This window comes from Chrysochloris asiatica, unplaced genomic scaffold (genome assembly GCF_000296735.1).
Source record: "Chrysochloris asiatica unplaced genomic scaffold, ChrAsi1.0 scaffold00047, whole genome shotgun sequence".
Taxonomy (NCBI): domain Eukaryota; kingdom Metazoa; phylum Chordata; class Mammalia; order Afrosoricida; family Chrysochloridae; genus Chrysochloris; species Chrysochloris asiatica.
Genome location: NW_006408565.1, coordinates 10,463,538 through 10,479,244, shown reverse-complemented (window position 1 = coordinate 10,479,244; position 15,707 = coordinate 10,463,538). Strand labels below are relative to the sequence as shown.

The 15,707-nt window shown below is 46.2% G+C and overlaps 2 protein-coding genes across 3 annotated transcripts in view; one reads left to right on the top strand and one right to left on the bottom strand.

Annotated features, from left to right (window-relative positions):
• Positions 1-764: 764 nt before the first annotated feature.
• LOC102833121 (collagen alpha-1(III) chain-like) lies at positions 765-1,711 on the bottom strand. Its single transcript, XM_006862381.1, has 2 exons — positions 1,388-1,711; positions 765-1,322 (listed from the first exon to the last, which is right to left on the bottom strand). The coding sequence occupies exons 1-2, from the start codon at positions 1,709-1,711 to the stop codon at positions 765-767; spliced, it is 882 nt and encodes a 293-aa protein (XP_006862443.1).
• ARID1A (AT rich interactive domain 1A (SWI-like)) overlaps positions 1,342-15,707 on the top strand; it is a 92,140-nt gene continuing 77,774 nt past the window's right edge. The window contains exon 1 of one of the 2 annotated variants that reach the window (XM_006862253.1): positions 1,342-2,825. In XM_006862253.1, the coding sequence (XP_006862315.1) occupies positions 1,710-2,825 (1,116 nt within the window). In that variant the 5' untranslated portion in view covers positions 1,342-1,709. The remainder of the gene's footprint in view (positions 2,826-15,707) is intronic. The other variant, XM_006862254.1, reaches the window with a different exon arrangement.

Sequence of the window (15,707 nt, the reverse complement as noted above, 5' to 3'; positions counted from 1 at the left end):
GCAGTGGTTTGATCCTTCAGGTTCCTCCAGCAACTTCTGTAGGTGGTTTAGTCTTACAGGTGCTGCCTTTGGATGCTAGGATTATTGCTCACTGTGGCCAAAACTTTCTTAGGAGGCGACCATGGGTTCTACTTTTGGAAGTCTGTTAGCCACATGCCCCCACAGAACCTCAGTGGGAAGTATTTTAAGTCAATGGTGAATTGAACAGCTTTGATCCTAAACTCATTTCTCATATTCTGATCTCATTGTTGGATTTGCTCTCCAATCCCTACTTTGGCCGCCCCCCACCCCCTCGCTTTTTTTTAAGGCTAAGTAGGCAGGAGGCAACCTTGGAGATTCCACTTGCTTTTGAAGCCACTCTTCTCAGCCCTCTGACTTTAAGTGACCCCGGGCAGGTCCCCTCACCTCTCCTTTCAATTCTGTAAAATGGGGATAATCCAGACCCCTTGCCCCTAGGGTCTTGTCAGAATGAAATCCTGAGGGCAGGGGAGGAAAAGCGGAAAGTCTTAACAAAGGTCAGTTCTGTCTTTCTGCTTGCAAAGAGTAAACTGCAGAACCTCCCCTCACTCACTCAACCCAGGTCTTTAGAGATGGTTTGTAAAGGGCTTTGAAGAAAAGTGTTGTAGAGGCGCTAAGTAGCAGCCAAGAGACCAGGCCTGCTGCCAGGGAGTCAGACTTGGGCCGAGGCAGCCGCGGTCTCCGGCTCAAGCCAATTTTGCAGCCACGGGTAAAGTTCACGCTGCCCGCTGCTCCCCTCGGTGCGGCTAAAACCCGCCAGGATAGGAACTCGGGGAGGGAGGCGGAGGCGGAACAGACTCCGGCGAGGCTAGAGCTCCGGGCCGGGTTTTCACTGAAGCTTTCAGCGGCTGCGCTGCCGAGCGAAAGCGGCAGAGAGCTTGCTGCCGCCGCGGCTCGTTTTCTTCCCCTCCTCCTTTGTGAGGGGAAGAGAGCGAGTCCGTTCCGCGGCCTGCGCCCGCTCCGTGCTCCAGTCCGGGTTTGCCAGGCGACCGCGACGGTGCTGGGCAAAATGGCAGTGCTGAGCCTCGTGTCGGAGTGAGGGGGACTTGGAGGAGAGTGGGGCGCTCTAGCCGTTCAGTCAAGCCGCCTGCCTGCTCGCCCGCCCGCTGCCGCGCAGCAGTCTCGGCCACAGCTGCGGCCGGGGAGGGGAGGCAGGACGCCCGGCCCGGCCCGCGCTCCGACTTTACCTCCCAGCGCCCGGGCTGCTGCCGCGCGCCCTCCAGCCCGCCCGTCCCAGGTCCCCCTCCCCCCGCTCCCTCCCTCCCCGTCCCCTCCCCCTCGGCTCCCTCCCTCCCTCCCTCCTCCTTTCTCCGGCAGCAGAAAGCGGAGAGTCACAGCGGGGCCAGGCCCTGGGGAGCGAAGCCTCCACCGCCCCCCTCATTCCCAGGCAAGGGCTTGGGGGGAATGAGCCGGGAGAGCCGGGTCCCGAGCCTCCAAAGCCGGGAGCAGCTGAGCCGCCGGCGCCTCGGCCGCCGCCGCCTCCTCCTCCTCCGCCGCCGCCAGCCCGGAGCCTGAGCCGGCGGGGCGGGGGGGAGAGGAGCGAGCGAGCGCAGCGCAGCAGCGGAGCCCCGCGAGGCCCGCCCGGGCGGGTGGGGAGGGCAGCCCGGGGGACTCGGCCCCGGGGCGGGGTGGGAGGGGGGGAGAAGACGAAGACAAGGCCGGGTCTCTCCGCGGACGAGACAGCGGGGATCATGGCCGCGCAGGTCGCCCCCGCCGCCGCCAGCAACCTGGGTAACCCGCCGCCGCCGCCCTCGGAGCTGAAGAAAGCGGAGCAGCAGCAGCGGGAGGAGGCGGGGGGCGAGGCGGCGGCGGCAGCGGCCGAGCGCGGGGAAATGAAGGCAGCCGCTGGGCAGGAGAGCGAGGGCCCCGCTGTGGGGCCGCCGCAGCCGTTGGGAAAGGAGCTGCAGGACGGGGCCGAAAGCAATGGGGGAGGCGGCGGTGGAGCCGGCAGCGGCGGGCCCGGCGCGGAGCCGGACCTGAAGAACTCGAACGGGAACGCGGGCCCTAGGCCCGCCCTGAACAATAACCTCACGGAGCCGCCCGGCGGCGGCGGTGGCGGTAGCAGCGACGGGGTGGGGGCGCCTCCTCACTCGGCCGCGGCCGCCTTGCCGCCCCCAGCCTACGGCTTCGGGCAGCCCTACGGTCGGAGCCCGTCCGCCGTCGCCGCCGCCGCGGCCGCCGTCTTCCACCAACAACATGGCGGACAACAAAGCCCTGGCCTGGCAGCTCTGCAGAGCGGTGGCGGCGGCGGGGGCCTGGAGCCCTACACGGGGCCCCAGCAGAACTCGCACGACCATGGCTTCCCCAACCACCAGTACAACTCCTACTACCCTAACCGCAGCGCCTACCCCCCGCCCCCCCAGGCCTACGCGCTGAGCTCCCCAAGAGGCGGCACTCCGGGCCCCGGCGTGGCGGCGGCTGCCGGCTCCAAGCCGCCTCCCTCCTCCAGCGCCTCGGCCTCCTCGTCGTCTTCGTCCTTCGCTCAGCAGCGCTTCGGGGCCATGGGGGGAGGCGGCCCCTCAGCGGCCGGCGGGGGAACCCCCCAGCCTACCGCCACCCCCACCCTCAACCAACTGCTCACGTCGCCCAGCTCGGCCCGGGGCTACCAGGGCTACCCCGGGGGCGACTACGGCGGCGGGCCCCAGGACGGGGGCGCCGGCAAAGGCCCGGCGGACATGGCCTCGCAGTGTTGGGGGGCCGCGGCGGCAGCGGCCGCCTCGGGAGGGGCCCAACAAAGGAGTCACCACGCGCCCATGAGCCCAGGGAGCAGCGGCGGCGGGGGGCAGCCGCTCGCCCGGACCCCGCAGGTACACATTTGAGTGGGGAGGGGGCTGGGGCAACCAGGTAGCTGGGGGTGGGTGGCGGCAGCGGGGAGCCGATCACAGCCGTGGGCTCTCCCCAGTCCGGGGCCCCCACTGCTGGGGAGCTGCCATTGTCTGGCTCTTCTCTCTTAAAATGGCTGCCTGTCTGCCTTCCTCTCCTTCCCTCCTTTCAGTCTTTGTGTGGGGCTTTCCCAGAGGTGTCTGCTCCCCATCTCCCCTTCTCCTGGTTCCTTTGAACTCAGGGGGTTGCCAGGGGGGTACGGGACAGAGTGTGTGGGAGAAGGGCCTGACCCGGGGTGAGGGGGTGCTGGGGGCTCAGGTTAGGAGCATAGTTGGTGGCAGGAGTTTGGGAGTTGAGCAAACAGTTCTTTGCTCGCCTGCCGCTCCTTTCTGCCCCTCAGCCCTCCTTTAGGTTGTCCCCATCTGTGCTTTCTAGGAGGGGCCCCTCGGACTCGTGGAGACCTCGAGGGAGGGCAGGGGCCTGCTTGGGGGCAGCTAGAGGCCGGCTGCGGTTCACCCAGAGCAGCCCGGGCCATCTCCTGTCTTGGTCTCCGTCGGCCCAGTGGCCTGGGCTTCTCCCTGGAAGTGCTGGTAAACAGCTGAGTGATTGGAGTAGTAAGTGCAGATTGCTTTGGTTTGGGATTTGAATTATGGAGGTAAAATCCTTCTGTCAAAGCCAGGAGACAGTTGGTCTTAGGTTGACATCCTATCTGTGATCTGATTGGCTCCCCATCTCCTGCTCTTGGCCATTTATAATTGCCTCTGATGTAATGGTACAACAATCCTGATGAGCTCATAAACTTTTACACTCTGCTTTTCTGCCAGTGATAACCCAAACCATCGCTGCCACTATCTGCCTTTTATTCCAGAGCTGAAATTGGCTGTGACCTTGAGGAGGGAGGTTTAAGCAGCAATACTGTATCAGCAGGAGCAGAGCCCCAGACAGGCTGCCCTTGTTACATTGTGCCCGAAACAAAAGAGGAGGCAATGGCATTTTGCTTGTACCTTAGATTTATTTTGCTTGTTATGTTTTATGCAGCCTGAAATAGATTCTGTGTTGTTAGAACAGTAGCTGAGTTTTTCTCTACAATGGGTTTGCTGTTTGTTTTGGTTTTGTGACTTTCCTCATGGTATAAATGAATTCTTTGATGGCTCTGAAGACGCATTTGTCTTGTAATTTTGACCCTGTTCGCTTAGCAGAATTGAAATTATTTTACTGGGCCTCTATTCTGTGGTGCTGAATGTGGGATCTTTATGGGGGGCAGTGCTGAAGAAAACTTATTTTTTTGGAGAACTGGAAGCTGAGAGAATTTCATGTATGGTTTGTTCAAGTGTTCAGTTTTAGGGAAGGCGGAGCCCCATTCTTTGTTTACATGTTGAATCTTGTTAACACTTTCTTTTGTTAATTGAACTTTGAGAAAGCAACTAAATTTAAAGGGAAGGGAGTGAATGTTTCTTCATAATTGTGGAAGGGACTTACTCCTAAAGCTTTGGTTTAATTTGTTCTTGGAATATATTTATTCAAATGGGCTAGTTTTGCATTTTAATTTTGCCAGCAATCAATTTAGAGCTAGACAGTTTTTCTTTGCATTTTGTTCCATTTTTTTCTGTCTTTCATGGTATAAAGATGGTGTATGGTGAGACTTAAGACTTGCTTAGATATTACAACTTATAGGTGTCTTTTTGTACATTCATTTTGTTTTACTCATTTTTCCTCTTCATCATGTTTTGTCTTTAAGACTTTGGTCTTAAGAAATATAAGGTACTCTATGGACCTATATGAACTGGTGTGGTTCTAGAGGATCAGCACTTTACTGTGAGCCACAAGGTCGCAGTTGAAACCCACCAGCTGCTTCTTAGAAACCCTATACAGGGTCACGATGAGTCAAAACTGACTGGATGGAACCTAACATCAACAACATGGGCCCATGTATCTTTTGAAAGAGAGGGGCCAAATTTCTTTCAAACACCCTCACTTACAGCAGTAGCGAGTTTACCTTTGTGCTACAAGATTTTGTTCACTTAGATGACCTAATTAGTTGCATTCTTTCCCCTTGCCAGAAATGCTTTTTCTACTCTTCCTTTGGGTTAGGAATTTTGGAAATTGTTGTAGTGGATGGCAGGCTTACAGCTCTGTGTGTGGACTCCATGTCTTTCATGTGCAAAAAGCAGGGGAATTTTAAGTTGTACTTAAAAAAAGTTCTACTGTTTGGCGTATTAGTTTTTGTCTTAGAAAACAGAACACCTTGTCTTCAATTCATTCTATAATACACATTTTTTTTCTTATTATTCTTTCTGTTTTTTAAGCTGAGAAATTACTCTTCTTGAAAACTATTAGAATATGAGAGGAAGCAATTTGAAGATAAACCAAGAAGAGGCTCATTTAAAAGCAAATTAGATTTGAATTGTACTGGTTTGGAGATGGCAATTTATTCTTATAAAATCAACTATTGCTGTTCAACAATCATCAAACAGTGTAAATTTTTGTGATAGGCACTGTGTATGTTATGGGTAGGAGTCCTGGTGTGGCACTGTGGGTTATGTGCCAGATTGCAAAGCTGTTTGAGCTGCAAGGTGAATGGTTCAAGCTTACCAGCTGCTCCTCAGAAACCCTATACAGGGTCACTAAGGGTCGGAACCGACTCGATGGCACTTCACAACAACAACGTTATGGGTAAGTGGGAAGAAGATAGATAAAGTTCCTGTTTAGAAGCCTATCTGTGCTGCTTTTGGATGAGTTTTCTTTTTTAATATCACCAGACCCAGACTTCTTGTTGTAAAGTGTCTTGGAGTCAATTACTACTCATGGTTCCCCACCAAACATAGATTACTTCTGTTCAACATTAGTTCAGATACTTACTCTACTGAGACGCAGGGAATGGGCTGGTGAGCATTGGATTATGGAAGGTACCATGCAGCTTCCAGTTTTGTGGGTTACTTTAGGCATGTGGCGCTACTATAAATGAGGTTGTAGGTAGATGGATTTTGTTCTGAATTCCTCTTTGCTATTCGAAGATAAACTTCTTGGCAGACCATAGTGCCCTACTCTCTTAAATGTTCTTAAATAATAGGGTCTTGCTCTACCTTCTCCTTTTCCTAACCCAGTCCAGAATTAAGACTTGAGTTTTTGTGGAAACTTGATTGGCATAGCTAAGGTGGTAATGTTCTCATTTAACTCTTTTATGAAATTAGGCAAGTGTGTGTTTTTCACAGCAACTGGGAAGATCCCAATAGCAAACTTCCTTTATCTCATTCATTATGCAATATTGTGTCTCAAGGTGTTGAATTTTGCTACTAATGAAGTATTATATGTCACCTATGTGCTTGAACCCTATGTAAGGGATGAATACATTTTCTCTTTGGAAGCCTACCTGGGATGCTTTTGGTAGTAGTACCTTAAGGCCACCCAACTCATTAAGGTAAAAATGGCATATATTAAGTAGTCTAGAACCACATTAGATTTGATTGGCTGTTAGTTCCTGCTGTGGAACTATCAAATGGCATCTCCGACTTCTGGGAAACAAACAGAGGAATCCTGGGTTTATTATGGGAATGCCTACTGGCAGAAATTTTGGGCTGGCTGAAATACAGGACTCTTGGAGCTCTCTCAAGTAGGAGGAACTGGGAAAACTTTACTGAGAATGGTGCTTTTTAGTTGTGGGGGCTTCATGTTTCTCTGTTGTACGTGAGTGAACTGGGGTGATGAGGATTAAGATGGTGGTCTGAAAAGAAAGCACCTAGGACCAAGCTTGACTTCTTATATATGAGAACTTTTAGAAATTCCTTCCTTTGTGTGTGACACAGAATAACCATGACAAGCAGCACCTGTACCTGTAACAAGGTGTTGTAGATAGCATCAAACATTCATATGTTGAATTGACTCCTGTAGGGTGTCATGTCTACTTTGGCAAAGAGTTTAGTGAACTGTTCGAAGTCTGGGACTAAGCTAACAAAGTATCATGAGCAGGGCCCTTTCTCATTCCTGGCATTCAAAATTGCTTCAGATTGGTTTCAAATTCCCAAATTCTAGAAGCAAATTGAAGCTTGCATATAAATATGGTTAAAATATGGTATTGAAATTATATTGGCACTAAGTATTTCTTCTTGCCCAGTGAGCCTTGATACCTTGGGCTCTGAAATGGAGTTCTGATTCCCATAGCTTTTATTTCCGTGTTTTTGTTGGTCATTAATCATTATTGGTGCATACTGACTGAGTTGTATGTGGTACAGTGATTAGGGTTAAATGCACAGGGCTCACAAGAGGAGGAAGCTTGGGTTGTATGGAAGCTCTGGTTTAAGCTGTATGACATTGAGCAAATCATTCACCTTCTTTGGGTTTTATTTTCTGCTCATCAGTAAAATGAAGTTGGTAGACTGGATCTATCTGTGCTGCCATACCTGGTATGCTTTGAGGACAGCTTCCTGCACATTTATCAGTAGTGGTCTTGAGACCATCTTTCTTCCCCTGGGCTCAAGAAACTATAGGCTTGTTTTCTCCTGAGGATTCACAGGAACATCGCTTTGCAGTTGGTGCCACAGTGGTCTGTGGCCCAATATAGCAAAAGTCCTACCAGACTGTTGCTTTGAAACTGTTAATCTGTTTGTCGTTAGTCATCCCACCTGGCTGGTGGTTTTAAAACACTAAACAGTAATTGAAAAAAATTAGACAGACTTCATTAAAGCAAGACTTGAAAAATAGTTGCTTCAGAATCCCCAGGGGGCTTTACATTAGGGGGTTGACTGAGGGTGGGGTGAGGAGTGAATATTCTCAAGTTCACCAGTAACAACACTGCTTCTTTTCTGGGGATGGGGAGAGGTAGCAGTGAGCTCTCTCCAAGCTCTTATGGTGGTGTTTGGGCAGGTTGAGGTCTGGTTTGGGCAGTTGGTTGTAATCTGAGTGCCTGGACTTGCCCTGTAAATTTTGCTGAGAGAGAAGCAAAAGTTCCTGAGGCTGGAACAAGAAAAGTTAAATAGATGTCTCAGAGTCAATTTCATGGATGTGTTTGCCTTTTCTTATTTCCCTTTTTTTTTTCTTTCTTCAAATTAATGACATAGTTTGCACTTGGCCCTGGAAATACTGTTCTTTCTCTTGTCCAGCATGCCTGAATTTCCGTTCTTCCTCCTCTTGGCTTAGTAGTTCTGAAGTTTAACTTAGGCATATTAAAGGTGTGCTAAAAGTAAGCTTCTCTTCATAAAGGAGGGAAAAAAGTAGAGGAAAGGTGCTTGATAATTCTTTGCTTGACACAGCAGCTTCTTCTCTGAAGGAACCAAATGTTTCAGAGCTTTGTGTAAATACTTGCTGAGCTGTCAATATGTACCCAGGAGGTTTCTGTAGTGAGATGTAAACGGCTCTATAGAATATTTGACAAGCAAATTAATAAACAGTTTTCTAGCAAAGATAATGCTAGTCTATTCTTAATGTGGAATAAAACAGTATTACAGAAAAATACTTGAGAATGAGGAGGAGAGTGAGTACTGTTAGAGGTGGTGCAGGGGACTTCGAAATAGAGGTGATTTAAAGAAAATTTGAAGTGGAAAGATGCTGTCCTAGAAGCGACTTGCATCCATGGCCTTGGCTCATTGTTCAGTTTCATACACCTGGAGTCCAGTTCAAAATCGATTGCAATTTCAGAGTGAAAGTAAACAAAAGTTTGGAAAGAAGGCCCAAACCTTAGTTGTGAGGTAAGTGTGCTATAAAAGCTGGATCTGTGAGACTTTGGGGCCTTTTTTTTTGTAGAAACGTTTTGTATTTTTATGAGATGCTTTTAGGATTGGGTTTGTATTTTTCAAATACCAGAGGGAGAAAAAAGATACTGCAACTTCAGTGCATCTACAGTGGATGTTCTGTGATGGCTTTTGAGATTGTAAACCGACTACCCAGGACTGGGCTTACTTATATATATATTTTTTTACTTGATTCCTATGTGTCACATGGAGTCCTGGTATGGCTCTATAGGATAAGCACTGGTCGGCGGTTCAAACCCACCATCCTCTCATTGGAAACCCTATACAGGGTTTCTGACTGTGAGTCAGAAGCAACTTGACCACATTTAACAACAACATGTATCACATGTGTTGTTGTGTGTCTATGAATATTAATGCCTCCAGTTTCCTAGGTCAGTAGAAAGTTTTAAATGTTTGGGGAATCATTAAATATTGTTTGATTGAAGAGTTATATGAGTCAGTTCAATCTTTGTTTTTGAGATTGTCACTTTAGGATTTAGAAACATTCTTATGAAGGAAAAAGAATAAGTTGTAAATGAGTATTTTAGCTATCTGCATGTGGTACTTTTCATCTTTGGCCTCATGAAATGTGAGTAGATTTACTTTCTTGAAATCTTTTTTTTTTTTTTTTTTTTCTTTTTAATTTATTGTGGTTTGGGTGAAAGTTTAGAGAGCAAATTCATTTCCCATTCAAACATCTTAACATGTTTTGTGACATTAGTTGCAATCCCCTCAATATAGCAACACTCTTTCCCATTTCCTCCTTGGTCTCCTAGTTTCCATTTGCCCATCTTTCCTTTTCCCTCTACTTTCAAGCACCTTTGCCTCTACTTTTTCCTGTCTTAAGAGCTTTGTTTTGTGCATATACTGTCCTTATGGTCTCAGTATGGTTGATTGTTTTGAGGAGCAAGTTTCTTACAGGTGCTACTCACACATTATGGGCCTATCATTTGTTTGGCTGAAAGGTGATCTCCTGCAGTGTGTTTAATTCCAGGTTTTAAGGGTGTCTAAGACAGTGCATGGAGTCCTGTTGTGACGCTGTGGGTTAATGTACTGAACTGCAAAGTCGGTTTGAACTACAAGGTTGGCGATACAAGCTCACCAGCTGCTCCTCGGAAACCCTAGACAGGGTCACTATGGGTCGGAACTGACTCAGAGGCACTTAACAACAACAAAAAGGCATAGTGCATAGTCAGGAGTCCTAGTATGGCACCTTAGGATAAGCACTCTACCTCAGGGACGGTTTGAATTGCAAGGTTGGTGGTTCAAATTCACCATCCACTCCTTAGACACCCTATACCAGGGTCGCTATGAGTCAGAGTCAGCTTGACAGCACTTAACAACAACAACAACAATAAAGTCAGTTTGAACATGTCGATATAGTTCAAACCAAACAGCCGCTCCTTGGAAATCCTATACAGGGTTGCTATGAGTTGGAACTGACTTGATGGCACTTAACAACAACAACAAAGGCATAGTTTCTGGGGTTCTACCAATCTCTTAATCAGACTAGTAAACCAAATCTTTTTTATGAGTTTGAATTTTGTTCTACAGTTTTCTCCTACTCCATCTATCCCCAGGGCCTTCTACTGATCAGAGGAGTTGGAAGTGGTAGCTAGGTACCATCTAACCAGGTTTTTTGGTCTTAGGCTAGTGGAAGCTGTGATTTATTAGTCCTTTGGACTAATTGTTTCCTTGAGTCTTGTATTTTATTTACTCGTCTTTGCTCTGGATGGGAAGAGAGTTATAGCTTAAATGGCTGCTCACAAGCATTAAGACCTCAGTTGCTACTTACCAAAGTAGCATATGTTGTAGTTAAGTGTCATCAAGTTGGTTCTGACTCATAGTGACCCTGTATAGGGTTTCTGAGCAGCTGGTGGGTTTGAACTGCCTAACTTGTGGTTTGCTGTCCAGTGCTGATCCACAGCACCACACCAAAAGTCCAAGTGGAACATAGAACAGTGTCTTTATGGACCATGTTTTACCAGTTGACCTAAATGTCCCCTGAAGTCTTTCCTTTTTAAAAAAAAACTAAATTTATTGACTAGTACCAGTTTTCTTCACAAGTGTTTTCTCGACCAGAGTTCTGGAAGTGCCTTTTTGCCTTAGCTATTTGCTGACTCAACAGCACTTAACAACAACAACAGATTGCAATTTGAACCTACCAGCCATCCTGTGGGTAAAAGATGTGCAGACATTCTGCTTCCATAAAGGTTTACAGACTTGGAAACTATAGGGTCCTGTAGGGTCACTATGAGTTGGAATTGACTGGACTGCCATTTGGTTTTGACATTTTGTAGAAGAGCATATGAATGTAATTATGACCTTTACCATAATTTTTAGGTTCAGCTAATTTATCAAAAGTGATGAATTTGTTTTTAAACAAAACATGAAAAGCACTGGTTGCCCATTATTGCCCGTGCCTTTTCCAATGTGGTGGTGCTGAGAGTATTTGAATTTCAGACTTATTGCTGGGAACATCATTTCTATTCAGAGTGATCCAGAAATTTTAAGAGGGTTGGGATAAAGACCTATATGATTGTACTGCCTACGTACTAGGAAGGGATTTAAACTATAGAGGCAATATGAGCTTCAGGAGAATTTTGTTTTCTTGGTGAAGCATGCTTATATGTGCTGCACACATCTGAAAAACTTGCAAAACAGGGATTCAAGAATAAGGAGCAATCAGAACTGGGCAGGATTAACCTGGGACAGCTTTTTAGAGGCAATTATTTCTGAAGCTAAATATCCAAGGAAAGGAAGGTTAAAATATTTAAGCTATCTTTTCATAATGCTACTCTGAGTTCCATGGGCTTTATAGAATCCAAATTAAATACATTCATGTCCAGATCTGTAGTCATCTCAGTGTTTCAGTGACTTTGAGAATTTGGACTCTACCCATAAAATTCCCTGAAAGAGACTGGTTCCAGAATCTTAGTGGTTCCTGTGGTTATATGGGGCCTTTGGTCCAACCTGCCAAGCTCTCAGCCAATTCAGGGGCTCTTTTGTAGTAATTTTGCTTTTGGAAGGTCATGTCACCTCAGAGTTGTGTGCCCTGGACAGTTCTGCAGTGGCAGTGGTTTAACTTTGGTTGGACAGCCTGGGATTTTTCTTTTTTTTTGTCAGGATTAGTTAACATTTCTTAAACAGTACAAGAGTCCTAAAATACTTGGGCTCCAGTTATTTCTGAAGAGTTGGGAGATGTTCTCAAGCTGTGTTACTTGGATCCGACCACCTTATATTGAGGTTTGATGGGTTGGATAAGCCTAAATATAAGCAATTTGCCCATCTGCTCATAGAAATTGCTTTTAATGTTGTTTTTTATTAGATTGGCTGTGGCCAAGAAGCTCATAAATGCTACAAACACATGCTTATTCCTTACAGGAGGCTCTGAAATAGTGTTTTGGTTTTTTGTTGTCTCCCCACCCCCACCCCACCCCACCCTTAATCCATGTGTGGTTGAGCCTGGCACTTTGCAAGGGCCATTTGTTGTTGTTGTTAAGTGCCGTCGAGTCGGTTCCGACCCATAGCGACCCTGAATAGGGTTTCCGAGGCTGTAAATCTTTACGGGAGCAGATCGCCTCATCTTTCTCCCGCGGAGCAGCTGGTAGTTTCGAACTGCTGACCTTCCGGTTCGCAGCCCGATTCGTAACCACTACGCTACCAGAGCTCCTTTTGCAAGGGCCATAAGTGGATACATAACAGTTTGATGCATGGAGTTCAGTGCCAGACTCCTATTAGTACTTCTACCTATAAGAGAAGGGTGAGTGTAGCGGTATGGAGTCTTGAATGCAGATTTTACTTTAGAAATAGCTCTTTCAACTTTTTTGGCCTACCATTTTGGCATTTTGTAAACGTTGATTTCCAGTAACTCAGAATTAGGAATGATGGTTGTTCTGCCATGGACAGCAGATGTTTAGGAGCTTGAGGTGAATTTCTTAGTGAACCCAGGTTTTAGAGGAATCCAAGCCAGGATGAACATTGATTTGTTGTTGTCATGTGCCGTAGAGTCTGCTCCAACTCATAGCGACCCTGTATACATACACAGGGTTTCCGAGGCTGTAGCGTAGTGGCTACGAATCGGGCTGTGAACCTTAAGGTCGGCAGTTCGAAACTACCAGCTGCTCCGCGGGAGAAAGATGAGGCTTTCTACTCCTGTAAAGATTTACACCATCGGAAACCCTGTACAGGGTCGCTATGGGTCGGAACCGACTCGATGGCACTTAACAACAACAACAAATCTTTACAGGAACAGAAAGCCTCATCTTTATCCCGCAGAATAGCTGGTAGTTTTGAACTGCTGACCCTGAGGTTAGCAGCCCGATTTGTAACCACTACGCCACCAGAGCATTGATTTACTCACCTTGAAATTGGATCCCTTCACCCCCATTTTAAATGGATGGAGTTAGTTTTATATTGAATGTAAAAAGACGTCTGAGTGAACTTCTATTTGTTTTTGTTAGTCACTTGTGCATAGTTGAAAGATGGTCTTGGGACAGGTTGAATATTTCCCAGTTGCTTCTATACTTTGTAAGGGTGGACTGGAATGAAAGAAGTCTTATGCCAAGAATGCATTCCAACATGCTGCAGAGTTGGAAATTTGATCCCTAAAATGTTGACTTAGTGTCGGTTATGGTACATATTAGAAATCACCCAGTAATCCAGGACAGATTTTTGTCGCCCTCCTGGAAGTTATGTTGATAGTGAATATAAGGGCTTTGGGCACTGGGCTGTGTGTGCTCTGCAAACCCAGAGTGTTTTGCAGCCCTGTTTTGAATTGCCACCCATGTGAAGAGGAAATATGCCTTGTGCCTTTTTTTCTTTTGCATTTGGGCTTCCTTATGGCTGCATTGCTACTGTGCTTGCAGTGGTAGATATTAGACTTCCTCTTCCCTTGGCACTGACACAGTCATGATTTTCCATGGCCAATCAACAGCAGCCAAGATTTGTGTATGCCTTTTCCTATTTCAACTTACTAGCTTTCAACTATCTTGTTTATAAGTATCTCTGTTAAAAGGAAGTTTTCCTCTCCTGGGAAGATCTAGCACCACCTTGAAGGCAGTAGGGTAGTTTGATGTGATGTCAGTCATTTAAAAACCCATTTGCTGTATATGATTGGTGTTTTTGTTTTGCCTCCTGTTTTCCTTGAAGTCACAACTTTTGCTTGCTGGGCATGGGTGCATTTAAGCCCAGCTGTTTACTCTCTGACTCGTGCCTGATACACTTTGACTTTAAGAAGAGTGTGAGTTCAGCCACGTGGTAGGAAGATTAAAGGCTACAGCACACTGGGTACTTCCTTTTGGAGGAAACAGATATGCCTTTTGGACTCTTTTTGCTCAGTGATTTCCCTTCTCTCTGGGGTAACCCTTATTACTGCTTTCTGTTGTCCTTAGAGGGCAAGTCACCCAGGCAGAAATGCTGGAAATTCGTTGCTGTTTTATTTATTTATTTTTTTATTTTTTTGCTAAGTCTTCTCTAGTAAATACAGATGACTTTCTCTTCTGATCTTTGAAAAACAGAGACATTGAAATTTATGAGTTGGTTCATCGTCAGTTTGAAAGTATGACACTTACAGTGATTCAGGTTTGGATAACCTGCCATTCCTTTTCAGACTTATAACTTTTTTACCTGTTTAGTAATTTGGACCACCAAAGAAAACTAGACAGACAATCTGCAGATTACTAAGTCTGTTTTTGAGTCTGATTTGTACATAAATCAGAAAGTTAAATATAGTTCTTAATCTATCTAACATCAGTTTAATCAGATGTTTGTCTTTGTATGTACTATACCTTTCTATGCATTAAAACATGAAAGAAATACTTCCAGATATTTTAAAACATCTTTAACATCATAATACAGTAATAGTAATAATGATTTGATGAATGGTCATAAAGTAGCATTTGTTTGTAATTATATGAACCATTGTATGTACCTTGAATTTTCAGTATGCTAAGGTTACAAGTTGGGCAGCTAACCACAGCAGTTTAAATCTACCAGGTACTCTGCAGGAGAGAAAGATGAGGCTTTCTGCTTCAGTAAAGATTTACAACCTTGGAAATTTTACATGTCACTATGAGTCTAAACCAACTCGACATACAATTACCACCACCAGGCTTTACGGGGGTGGGTTGGTAATTATGGGTTGTATATAAGTTGTATAGTGACAACCCCAGGGACTGCCTGTACTGTAGAGGATTTTTGGACTCCTGGTGTGGTACTGTAGGATCAGCATTGTACTGCAAACCACAAGGTCGGCAGTTCAAACCCACCACCGGCTCCTCAGAAAACCCTACACGGGGTCACTATGAGTCAGAACTGACTCAGTGGCACTTAACAACAACAACCATCCATATATTTATGGGGTCCTGGTATAGTGCTGCAGGATAATCTCTGGACTGTTAACCTTACAAGGTCAGTGGTTCAAACCCTATACAAGGTCACTGTGAGTCAAAACCAACTCAACGGCAGTTAACAACAATAAACTGTGAGCACTTAATCTGTGCTAAGCATGATGCTCGGTGTGCCCACCATGTATTCTCTCATTTAATCCTGAAAACTCTGAGAGGTGGGTTTTATTGTTTCTCCCACTTTACAGATTTAAAAAAAGTATGAATGAGATTTGTCCTAAGGCAAAGATCAAATAAAAGGTAGAGTTGGGGTTTGAACCAAGGTTTGCCTGATGCTCCAGAGTTGTTAAGTGCCATTGAGTCAGTTTAGATTTATGGTGGTGGTGGTGGTGGTGGTGATGTGCTGTGGAGTTGGTTCCGACTCATAGCGACCCCGTACAGGGTCTCCGAGGCTGTAAATCTTTATGGGAGCAGAAAGCCTCATCTTTCTCCCACAGAACAGCTGGTAGTTTCAAACTGCTGACCTTGAGGCTTGCAGCCTGATTCATAACCACTACGCTACCAGACTTACAGTGACCCTGAGGAGTGACTGTTAGGTTTGAACCGCTGACCTTTTGGTTAGCAGTTAAGGGCTTATCCTACAGTGCCATACCAGGACTCTATAGAGTTATGGCACTATGAAATCCCAAATTTGGTTCTCCAGACTAAATTATTCAAGCACCAAGACTTCTTATTGGGATATTATTTTTGCAACAAGCTGGAACTCTTAAAATGGCATGAAAGACTTAAAAAAAAC

What these genes read in the sequence shown, in the direction of transcription:
- LOC102833121 (XM_006862381.1), bottom strand. Translation starts at nt 1,711, where the DNA reads ATGATCCCCGCTGTCTCGTCCGCGGAGAGACCCGGCCTTGTCTTCGTC. An exon ending in GCCTGGGAATGAGGGGGGCG is followed by an intron (nt 1,323 to 1,387) that starts GTGGAGGCTTCG and finishes TGCCGGAGAAAG; the next exon opens with GAGGAGGGAGGGAGGGAGGG.